General features: G+C 45.7%; 1 protein-coding gene across 1 annotated transcript in view; it reads right to left on the bottom strand.

The window, feature by feature from the left end:
- Positions 1-12,489, bottom strand: part of LOC107112034 — a gene marked incomplete at both ends in the record, with an annotated part of 130,145 nt that overhangs the window by 20,744 nt on the left and 96,912 nt on the right. The window contains one exon of the mRNA XM_015413099.1: positions 9,983-10,345. Within this exon, the coding sequence (XP_015268585.1) occupies positions 9,983-10,345 (363 nt within the window). The remainder of the gene's footprint in view (positions 1-9,982; positions 10,346-12,489) is intronic.

A 12,489-nucleotide genomic window follows, 5' to 3' on the forward strand; every position in this document is an offset into this window, starting at 1 on the left:
AGTACCTCCCCCCCCCCCTGAAACAAACTCATAGTCAATGAACTCCTTCCACTCCATGTGCTGCAAAGCTGTAAGCAGGAGAGCGCTGAAACACATGAGCGGTGATCCAAGCATGCACACATTGTGTTAAATAGTGGGTTCTAAGCATGGAGGACCAGACTATGACATGCTGAACAAGTCATGTTCTTGTATAGCACACAAAAGACACCAACTGGCCGGCAAGGGCCAACTATATACACCCACCCCAGACAGGGCCGGCCCCAGGGTTTTTTGCAAACTAGGCGAGGATACCTTCTGGCGCCCCCCCTCCCCTCGTGCGCCCACCAATTTTCAAACAAGGATAAACAGCACAAGGCCCAGAAAGACACATGTGCTCCTGCGTGGACACATGTACTTTGCTTTAAACTTAAGACCATGTTATACAGATGAATCATCCTTTAATGCACTGGCACCCTGTCACCCTCACACAGGGTGGTGAAAAGGAAGGTTTTTCTCACCCTTTCAGGGCAGACCTCTGACTGAAGCAGGGATTCTAAGAGGTGCTGGGATTTAAACACAGCTGAGTGTTCACTGAGGGAAAGTGCACGGACAATATAGTTGTATATGTATTATATGTATTATTTCTTATTTATACTTTCTATTATGTTTTGGATAAAGCACACTTATAACCTTTATAATTATATGAGTTTATTTTTTAATAATATTTTGCACGATGTAACCAATGATCCCTCTAAGCTGTGGAGTCTTCTGAGCAAAATTAGGGGCATTAAAGTTGTGAGCGAGCAATCTGGCTGCTGCAGGGCTTTTGGCAGGGGCAGTTTGGTGCCCCTAAGGGCCGGCGTGCTCTAGGCGAACGCCTAGTTTGCCTAGTGAGCGAACTGGCCCTGAGAGGGAGTCAGGGAGCGATCTCGTCAATGGCTGCCGAGAGTCAGCTGTGCCAATCCCACGCAAGCCCTGGAGGTCCCTTTCAACTCTATGATTCCATGATTCTAATGAGCCGCCAAATCAAGAGATGGCTATCATGGATTGAGCCAACATACCTCTTGTATTCAAAGCTAGTTCTGTGGTGCACAAAAACAAGCTCAGGCTAATCAGGTTCTACATTAGTTATCATCATCCCCCCACATATTTCAATCCAGGTAGATAGTTATGTTAAACAGAAGCACCTCCAAAAAGTATTTGATGTTCAGGTATATTTTATACACACTCTATTGCTGGAGAATTAGTGAAAGCAGTCATGAGAAAGAAAAAGATGTTTCTGTTAGTGGTGAAATGTCTCCATTGATGTTGGGGCCACTAGAAATTTATTTCCAGGGTGTTACAAAATTTGTGAAACCTGAACAATGGAATGCATAGGCAGCAAAGTAGATGGTCATCATTTGTGTTTAGGTTAAATGGTTTGCATGCATTCATGGTAACTTTCTGCATCCCTGCCTTGCTATACTCCAGCCAAGGGCACTCATCTTGAATGAGTTCATGTTTAGAAATACCACGTGGAATTACTTCAGCTTGCAGATATGGGGCATCTCATATTGCAATTCCTCCTTGCATCAAAAATTACCTGAGTACAGAAAACTAGCATGTAGAGATAGAAGACAAAGCTAGAACACTTCTTTTTTAACATGCAATATTTACTTGGAGGGAGTGGAGCGGGGCATTCAAAAGTTTGATCCTTCATCTGAATTTTGAACTAATGTTATAAGGACTGTGCTATGCAAATATGAAGAAAAATGCAAAAGTGCCCGGTGCAGCTAAGAAGCCTTGCAACCCCCCTCACTAGGTCTGTATTCCTTGGCTTCAAAATAAAGCCCTACAGTTGTTCACAGATCACTTCACTGACCTCAGCAAAAGCTGCAGAGACCAAAAAAACATATGCTATAAATAGCTTAAACACTGCACTGTTTGCAGCTATCATGCAGTCATTTCTGCCTTCTGCTCTACAAGGACAAGAGGAAAATTCACATGGTAGCAACAACCCACAGCTGCATGACTAGGGGATGGTGAGATGCATGTAAAACAGTAGGCTTTTTGACCACTTGCACAAAATAATACAAATATCTGCACTTGGCTTCACTGTATCTTCAGTGTAAGAGATATGACAATCAGAGTCAAAGTTGACATGCTGTGGGGGATTCATGCTGAAGTCCCCATGCAGCTAATAGCAGCTTTAGGGTAGTGTTGGGGAGATTTAAGTTAGGGAAAGGCCATAGGAGTAATTAAACACCTAATTCCCCAGCAAACCCCCCCCCCCCACATCTTAGCTTTATGGTGCTGCTGATTTCTTAAAAATACAGGATATCCTAATCACAGATCTCCAGCATCATGTCTAGTTTGACCCTTGCACCACTTAAGGTTGCCAAATGGTTTTTGGCCGGGAGTGGGGGGCTCCCGGCCGGCCTCTTAGGCGCGCGCGCGTCACCCAGAAGTGACTCTTTGTTTTCCCCTCAAATGGCGTGGCCCCGCCCCCAGCGTGCGACGTCACTTCCGGGTGACACGCACGCACGGTCGTAGGGTTTCCCCCGGGCCCCGATTCCGCGGGAGCGGAAATCGGGGCTTGAAAGCGGGGGGAATTCCGCCCCCCGGGGGCATTTGGCAGCCCTAGCACCACTTGTTTAAAAGCTGTGATTCTGTCTCAGAACCCTTGATTTTAAGGTATTGGCCTGATGGTACTTAAAAATCTTCTACACTGCATCACATCTCTGCTTAGATGCTGGAAAGAATGTGGGCAAAAGAGTACTTACTTTCACATTTGGACTGGGTTTGTGATGAGATCAGTCATTAACGGTCACTAATGTTATTTTAGATTTGGAATATTATTGGGGTTGAGGTGCCAAAAGATCACAGATTGCTTCTGTTGGACAAACAGGTGTCCACAGTAGTGAGGGCAGCATTTTTCTCTCTATACCAAGACCACCAACTGGCCCCCTGTTTGGCCCAGCCTGATCTTGTCACAGTGATCCATGCCACGGTCGCCTCCAGACTAGACTACTGCAATGCACTCTATGCAAGGCTGCCCTTGAGGATACTTTGAAAACTTCAGGTGATCTAGAATGCAGCTGCCAGGTTGTTGTCTGGCTCATCTTGGTCTACCCATGCACAGCTAATCTTGACGCAGCTGCACTGGCTCCCAATTTGTTTCTGAATTAGGTTCAAGGTGCTGGTTATAACCTTTAAAGCCCTAAACAGTCTGGGACTTGCATACCTGAAGGACGGTCTCTTTTGATATAACAACCCACGCTGCTTGCACTCGACATTGTGCAGTTTCTTGACAGTGCCTGGTCCTTGGGAATGCCATCTTGCTTCAACTAGGGTGAGGGCTTGCTTTTTCCATCATAGCCCTGTCCTGGTGGAATGCCTTATCAGAGGGGACACGTGCCCTGCGGGACCTGTCAAGATAGAATTATTCCAGCAGGCCTTTGGCTAATCCTTTTATTTTATTTATTTATTGGTCTGCCAGATGTTTTCTCTCTGGAATATTACTAGGTACCAGAAGAAGGTTAAGATTTTAACAGTTTTAATCTGTTTTAAAGTTTAGATGTATGTTTATAGTTTAGATGTATGTTTAGATGTATGTTTATAGTTTAGTTTAGATGTATGTTTCTTTTTAAAAAAATGTGAGCCACTCTGAGCCCTGCATTATGGGAGAGGGGTGGGATATAAATCTATATGTCTGTCTGTCTAAATATTTATATCCCACCCCTCTCCCATGTGTGTGTGTGTGTGTGTGTAATAGTATTTTGGTTTCTTCAAGAGATCCTGGGTAATTTTCTTGTTCATTAAAAAGAAGGCAGTCATTGCAACTGATTGGCAAGCTTAAAATACTGATGTGGAATCTATTCGGTATGAAAGAGCTGATATAAGAGTCTCCTTGAGAAACCAGAACCCTTTTTAGCTACTTGGGTCTTGTTGAAGGGTCCTAAATGTGGGCGTTTCTTCCCTTCTGCACAGCCCCCTCCCACTTCTCTTTGTGCTGGATCTTCGTGCTCCCTGGAGCACTGCCTAGACCCTCCTGCTTCTCCAGCATGGCTGGTAAGACTGGGAAGTTAGGCCCCTCCCCCGGCTGGATCGAGTCAAGGAGACTGACCCTGCACAAGAGGAGGAGCCATATCCCACAAGTGACGACTGCCCCACTCCTAGGACCACTGGAGAATGATTGTTACACATGTCATTAATTTTGTAACTGGCACACCAGTTCTAGAGCTGGGACTATATAATAGTTGCCAACTCTGGATTGGGAAATTCCTGGAGATTTGGGGGTGGAGCCTGTGAAGTCTGGGGTTGGAGAAAGGAGTGACCTCAGTAGGATATAATGCCACAGAGTCCACTCACTAAAGCAGAGAGATCTCCAGGCCAACTTGGAGGTTGGCAACCCTAAACAGATCCTATGAATTAGTTTCTTGCCTTTGTTCTACATATCCCCCTTTTCTTTATTATACCCTTGTAATATTTAAAGTTTTTAAGTAAAGGGGAGGGTATGATCCTCACCTCCGAGTGTGGACATTTTCACCAGGGTCCCCTGCATAATGCTGAGAGGATGACACAGCCTTTCTATTGCCATCTCCCACAAGCCCTGGGAGGCTAATAAATGCATTTGCATTAAAATGGAAGGAGCAGAGCGTGATGTAAACAAGATTTTTAAAAATTCAAAGTTAATGGGATTTTTTTTGAGGTTGGGGGAGAGATGGTACTAAAAGGCAGTAACTTCTAAAAAAGGAAGAACAATTGAGCTGATCAGTTTGTTCTCTTTTTGTGGGTACTTTTTCAGCCAATTAAGGCAAGAACAAGCAAATGATGCTGTGCAAATGGAGAGGTCCGTAATACTCTAGAGATCAAATAAAATTCATCTTTAAATCAGGAGATGTGCAAATGAAGAGAGAGGTCTATGAAGGTGAACATGAACGTCTTTCTGTTTTAGACCAGGGAATATACTGTGGTGCTGATATGACTGGACAGGAAAGAAGGAAGGTATGTGCCCATAATAATAGAAAAGTAATGGATTAGAATTTCTTAAATTCTGGATCAGACTGGGAGAAACTATGAAGTCATCTAGTCTAATGTCCTACCCAACAGGCAGGACTATCAACACACTAGGCTCCTCTCAGATCAACTCACATAATCCAGGCCACAAAAGGGTACGCTCCATAATGGTGCAAGCAAAGGAAAAGAAGTCTGGATGACCTTAAGCAAGTGATTTTGCCAGAGAGCATATGTTTCCAAGACAGGAGAGAAGAAAAAGCACCTTCATTAACTAGCCAATTTGACCTGGTGGAACATTTCTTTCCTGTCTCCAAACATAGGCTGCGGTCACACGGAGCATAAGCCACGCTACAGAGACGGAAGAGAGGCGGAGTTTCCTGGCGCGATCACATGGCAACATCTGGCAAGTGTAGAGCTCCCGTGGCTAACCCGTGGCTAAACGCCAACACAGCGGAGTAAAAAACTAGTACCTCGGAGGTACTAGTTTCCGGAAACCGCGGGACAAAGGGCGGGCGTCTGATCGCGTTTCTGGAGGTAGTTCCGGCGCCCGCCCATGTCCCCTAGCTAAAAGGTGGTTTTTTTTCCCAAGTCTCCACGGATGCGCAAAAGCACCCAACGGAGCATGCGCAAACGTTAGTTTAATAAAAAAAACAACCCACACAACTTAAGTCGTGCAGAGAAGAGGAGAGCAGCCTGAAGAAAGCCACAAAGAGCACAGGCTTGAGGCGAGCGACAAATAGGGGGAAAGGGGACAAGGCAGCCGATACAGCGGCTGAGATGAAGCCCAGAAGAGGGGGGCGCGGTGGCAGATTAGGAAGTCTCCTTGGGGAAGGGGCGGTCAGGGCGGAGGGGGCTGAGCCATGCTGCTTTGCCCTCTTCGCGCGCCCCACCGGCCGGCTCCCCGGACTGTTGCCCTTCCAGAACTACTGCCCACCCCCTGCCTGCCTCACTGGTGGGGAAAACGCCGAGCCCGACACGATGCCACACCACCCAGTCGCCAGCTGGCCCCTCCTCTCCCCAGCGCCGCTTGGCCAGCTGTCTCTGGCAGCCCCCTCCTTGCCTTCCCTCATGCGTGGCCCCCGCTTCTTTGCCCCGAGGCCCCACTTCTGTGTGATCCGCACCTCTCCCTAACCACGGGACCTCCATGGAATCTCCACGGGACCTCCACGGGAGGTCTGATCGCCCAACCACGCTTTAGTTTTCCCCGGGGCAAACAGCTACGCTTTCCCCCCGCATTTTCCTGGCTGTGTGACCGCAGCCATAGTGATCAGTTCGAATCTGAACATTAGCAAAAGCCACCCAGAGGGAAATTTTATTGCCAAGCCTGCAGAACAATTACATGATCACCATGGCATTGATAAATAACTTCCATTTGCATCTTTTAGTTGATGATCTCAAAACATGTTACAAAACCACAAATTAATGTCACAACCCACTTTTGGAGATCATTGACCAAGCTGCAATCAAAAACAGGCTTTCTATTTCCAGTTCAAGCTTGGGAGCAGACCAGCCTCTCAATATTCTCCCTCCTTTTTTCTGACACAGAGAAAAATATGGCCTGGGGAGGAAAGTGAGGGAGAGAGAGAGCCTCTAGGACCAACCTTTTCTCAAAAAGCTGTCTTCTAGAGACCAGAGACAGAGAACACCTAGAGTATGGGACACTACCCAGAAAGAGGAAGGAAGAACAAATGCAGTTTTTAAATTAATATCCTGATTTTCCACGTAACTCAAACATATCTTTGCTTATTGTATCAGAGAGTGCTGTTTTAGTTACATCCAGGGCTCTAGTCGGGGGGGAGCTCTCAGGTACGGAGCTCTGGAAGAGAACCTCTAGGGGGCGGGGCGGTCACGTGGTGAAGCCCCGCCCCCTTCTTTACCCCGCCCTCTGCTTCGATCCTCATTCCGTTTGGGAATGAGGATGAAGCAGGAGGGTAAGTAGCCGGGCCTTCTGACACACTTCCGGTGATGTCAGGGGGTGTGGCCTTCTGTCACTTCCGGTGATGTCAGGGGGCGTGGCATATGCAAATAAGTTATGCTAATGAGTTATGCTAATGAGCTCCGGCAGCTCTTTTTCTACAACAAGACCCCTGGTTACATCAATCAGCCCTGATACATGGAGTTCTCTGATTCCAGCCATTCATTACAATAAATCTTATAAAGCCTGCAATACTCTTTTTCCTGAGCTAGGCAATCATCTACTGACTCTTAAATGATAACCTATTCATTTGATTTCCCATCGCAAAAACCTCTTTCTCTGCTATTTCTGGGCACATTCTGCTTTCTTTGCCCCAGTGAGCTCACAGTTGCAAAGACACTCAGAAGTTTTGCTTCAAATGATAATCTGGGATTGGCTTCCCAAAGTCTTCCCTTGGTAGGTCATTAGAAAACATTAAAAGGGTCTATAAAAGGAGCAAATCCTCATTTCTTTTTGGAGATTTGATTCCTTCAGCCATCCAAATGAGGGCTAGCAAGGTCCCAGGAAGGCAGAATTCTTCTGTCTTGTCCTATTTTTTCTTTGTCCTCGGCTGCTTTTTTGTATGGTTAGAGCTGGGCTGTATACTCAGCCATAATAAGGAACTCTTGAAAGTACCCATCTATTTAAGCTTTTGACCATTGTTTCTTAGTATATCACCTTTAGGAATATGAACTGATGCTGCTGCCTTATACTGAGTCAGATAACTCGTTCATTCAGCCCAGTTAGGGGTGAAAGTCAGCTGCTATGAGCTGGTATTGAGTATTGGTAAGAAAGTAGCTAAAGTGTTACTTCCCACCTCGTGCTCTCAGCACCCTAAAAGAGACTGTACACTGGTTAAAAAAAATGTATGTCAACCCCTGAGCCTCATACTCCTTACTCAGAATAGCAGCAACTCTTCAGGGTCTCAGGTTGAAAAAAGTCTTTTGCAACATCTCCTTAACCAGAGGTGACGATGGGAACTGAACCTGGGACCTTCCACATGCAAAGCATATGCATAACTCTTGAGTTACAGTAGGTCCCTGTTAGGTATGTATTATCTGGCTATGCTATCCATTTTAGCTGTGCCCAGGATCACAATTATTACAGCAGGAGAGCGACTACTTCTCTATGAAATAAATTGTGACAGAAGTATGACAGAAATCTCAGATTAATCCTGGTGGAACACCACTGATGGTAAAGTGTGTAATAGTTACAATTTTCCTCCTTTTATAATCATCCAGCCTGATTAAGAGTTCTTGGGAATGCCAAAACTTGGACACTATATTGTGGTATTTTGGTTTGTTTTAATAAAATATATTACATAGTTTTTTGTTTTTGAATTTGGCTATGGACCAATGTAGCTCCCAAGTCTCTTATGTAATAAATGGATAAACATGAAAAAACATTTACCACCAGTACTGTTCTCTTATCACTGAGCTAGGGATTTTCCTCTCTGACCATATACTGAGTCCTCTGACAGGTGTCTAGCCCAATAAAACTATTCTTCCCAACTCTGAACATCATGTGCCTCAGTATGCTGTGTGTGTGTGTGTGTGTGTTAGTAATTAAGGCAAAATAAGGCATTGCAGTGCCCCCTCCCCCTGCAGAAAATAAGTAACAGTAACATTCCAACATATGGGCTGATTTCGCACTAGAGCTGCCTCGATGTTGCGCTGCCATTTGCCCCGATACTACTGGTCAATTTCATACCCGAAGCCACAGGGCTGCATTTGACCCGCGGCTTTGCCCAATTTCCTCCGCAGTTTCGAAGCTGCGAGTCAAAATGCAGCCCCGCAGCGGGGCAAACGGCGCAACATTGAGGCAGCTCTAGTGCGAAATCAGCAAAGGCTTCAGATTAGCCCTTGGTACTTGGAATTTAGAAGCTGTCACTAACAGGGAAAGTATTTAAGACAGATTAAAAATCACACATTTCAAAGTGCTCTGACAAAGCTGCCTTTCTAGATCACAGCAAGGCAGATCTGAAGGGCTGATAGGCACAGGTTTCATGGATAAGAAGACCAAATGCCTGTTTGTAAAGGGGCACAGAAGAATCACCTCAATCTAGCAGGGTTTGTCAGCTTTGCAGTGATGTATAGAAACCTCACTGTTAACCAAAAAGAAGGGAAGGGAAATCCCTAAATTTGCTAGGCTTCTTTCTCTCCCAAATAGGCAAAATTAGGGCTAGACTGCTAGGTTTGAACATGTGTTGGAATCTGGTACAAATCCCTGCTTAGCTCTCAAGCCTCCAGAATAGCCATGGATGTCTTATGTGCAATTTCCACATAGACATATGGTGAGTTTTTGATGTGATCTCACCCGACCACGTACCCACTATTACTTGTCTAACACTGAAACCTATGCTCCTTAGCTACAAGAATCCACCGACAGCACAGTGAGCAAGAATAAATCGGAAGGTCATGTTGTCTGGCCTTTAAACAGAGATGGGATCTATCATAGCCTAAGGCTTCAAATGATACTACTTAGTTAACAGTGTGCCCAAAATTAAGAGGGCAGGGTGCCAAGGTGTAACAGAAGAACACACATCTCATAAATGTTTATTTTCATAGGATGTTATTTTCATAGGATGTTATTTTCATAGGATGTTATTTTCATAGGATGTTAAATATACAAGAAAGCAAATGCTACATTTGGAGACTCTACTAAATGTTATTACAAAGCTGAGGAACAAAATAAAGGAATAGTTCCAAACAAGGAAGGAGTGAGAACAAAAGGTTCTCAGGTCCAAATGGAGATAGTGACTAAGAGACTTCCCTCGCCTCCTTGGCACTGCATGTTAGAAGGTTAGAGAGTCTGGGTCTGAAACTAGCCAGTATGTGGCATCTAAGGTGAAAAAGATCTCTTCTGAGCCAAGGAACACAGAACAGGTAGGCAAAGCAGTGATTTTTTTTTGGTTTGCTAAGAGTTAGCTGTTTTGCAACAGGAGCTTACAACATTGCTACTCACTGGAACCAAGCAAATAGGGAATGAGCAGAATCATAAGCAAGTCTGAGACATACATAGAGAAAAAGAGAAAAGAGCACAAGAACTTACAGGAAAGACTTCATGTCCAAGCCTCGGTTCCGGATCTGCCCCACTACGTGGTCCCAGCTCCCAGGGTTGGAGCGGCTGCGTCCGCCAGCTGTCCTGTGCTTGGCACCAGCAGAGTTCCCTTGCCGTGACTGCCCACTCCGACAGCCCCGAGGGTTGCCACTGGCGGAGCTGGAGTGGGTTTGCAGCTGACCCAGGCTCTGGCTGGTGGTGGGCTGGCTGTGGTTAGGTTTCTGGTGCTGGCTGAGCGGCTGCTGGAGACTCTGCTGGCGCATCAGGGTGCGCGGGCGCTGGCATTTCGGGTCTCCTGCTGAGGTGGGGATATACTCAAGGGTAGTGGCTGTGGACATGGTGGAATCCTCAAAACTTATGGAGGTGTTGGATGAGGGAAAGGAGAAAAAGGAGAAGAAGGTGAAGGGGCAAAATTGGAGGAATGAAAAGCAGAGAGTTAGAGAGACAATGCCCCAGCACAGCACTCTCTCTCCCAGACATCTTTGGAAGCAGCACATTGTCCTTTGAGGTTGTGGCCCCTCACCTACCCCTCTAGCAGGATAGGGCCCTTGCTTTGTGGCCATCTTTCTGTCTTTCTTGTCTCATAGATGATCTCCAAATCTTGGGGCTCAGTTGGAGATTGCCTATGAAATGACTTCTCCTCTTCCTTCGCCTTAACTTGGAAGGATGCTCAGCACAATAGCCCTAATTTCAGAACTAATTAGGCTGCTTTGCACAGGGAAATCCCCTGGTGGCTGTGCTGCTGCCAGTGACAAGCAGCATCAACCACTTTCCCCATTGGCTGCTTCAACACACCTCCCAGAAGAGGTTGTGGGATTAGGTTCTGTCATGTGTCCTGGAAATTATTTCACAGACACTGATGGCTAAACTGCTGGTATGCTCCGGGGCTCAATTATTTTTTCAGTACTTCCCTGCTTTCTTTGGGAATTCAGGTAGCATTGTCCTTCAGGGGCACACAATTATTCCAAATATTTTTTCCTCATCTCTTCTGTCCCTTGAATAGCCAGAGCCACAACAGAAATGCTGCTGCATGCTGTTGCATCTCTACCCTTTCCGTAGCGGTTAAAGGCAGAAGAGCCTGCCCATAAGAGGTGGCACTCTTGCTCCTGAGGCCATTGAGTAGATTATGACATCAGTTTCAGGTCTGCAGACCGCTAGGCCAAAAGGAGATGATTTCTCAGTTAAGTTCCTAGAAGCTACCCTGACCGCTGTCCACACAAGGAAATCTTCAGTGAAGGTTCAGTAATCTGCTTGAATTAAAAATAAGGTCTGAAGATGGAAAATTTATGCATCCAAATAAAGTTCACAACCAAAAATCTGCAACACAAGGCTAATTTCTCACGAAGAAAAGTGGACAGAGTGAGTGGGTGCTGACCCTTTCCTCCACTCAATGCTTTTCCTCTTGCAACACATCTCCCCAGGCCATTTTTCTCCTACCTGGGCTTAATTCCAGTCTCGGATCACAACCAGGGGCTGCATCCACACGTCACTGGATTTTGTGCTCATGATTCACTATAGCAGTCATTTGCATATTGATTTTCTTGTGTGGACAATCCAATCCAGATGCAAATAATTGCTATAGTGCAAGGAGAGTGCAATATCCAAAGATGTGTTGATGCAGCCTAGGAACTGGAGGGAAGGGAAAGTGTTATCTGTGAGCATTAAAATGTGTGTGTGAAATGGCAGGCAGAGGAAAAAATCCCCAATCACTCTGAGTCCTCACATCTCCACTTCAAATTATCTCTCTGCTTTACAACTGCTGTCACATCTAGTTGTCTTCCAGTTCTGTGTGCTGTCTTCATATCTCGTTCTGCTTTTAGAAACAGCACAGCAACCCATGAGAATGAGAGGCTGAGCTCAAGCTGTCCTCCATTCTCCCAACAGTGATGGAATATACAGGAGCTCCTGAGTCAAGACTTGATATTTTCAGGTGTGACTGTGTCTTAGTAGGTAGCATCCTCACCATCTGCTTACCAATGTCTTGAAGATTTCAAAGAGATGGAGCTCTTTGTCACTAAAGAACTTACAGAGTTTGGTTCTTAGGGTCATTTCAAACATTACACGGCGACACGTCTGAGCCCCCCATGGACAGTATATTCCACATGGAACTGCAGTCACATACAAGTGCATCTGCACGATGCATGTCTGTAAACATCTTAGGTGAACACCTGAAAATGTAAGGGGGGAAACCAGTGTCCCCACTAAGTTGAGTTAGTGTGAGCTAGCTCACAGATCCTCCGGCTCACATGTTTTTGTCTTAGCTCAGGAAGGGATGGCTCCGGAGCAAACTAATTCATGCAGTAGCCAAATCGCTCGCTCACAACTTTAATGTCAGTAGCTCACAAAGGAGAATTTTGCTCACAGGACTCTGCAGCTCAGAGGGAGCATTGGGGGTAACTAGTGCATGTATTGGAGCCTCAATGCCATTTGCTTTGTTTAGAAAAGCTACTTTGTAAGGGCTCAAAAGTGACAAGGGAACAGGGGACATGAAGCTTCAG

This window comes from Gekko japonicus, unplaced genomic scaffold, assembly GCF_001447785.1.
Source record: "Gekko japonicus isolate JY-2015 unplaced genomic scaffold, Gekko_japonicus_V1.1 scaffold3207, whole genome shotgun sequence".
Classification (NCBI taxonomy): Eukaryota; Metazoa; Chordata; class Lepidosauria; order Squamata; family Gekkonidae; genus Gekko; species Gekko japonicus.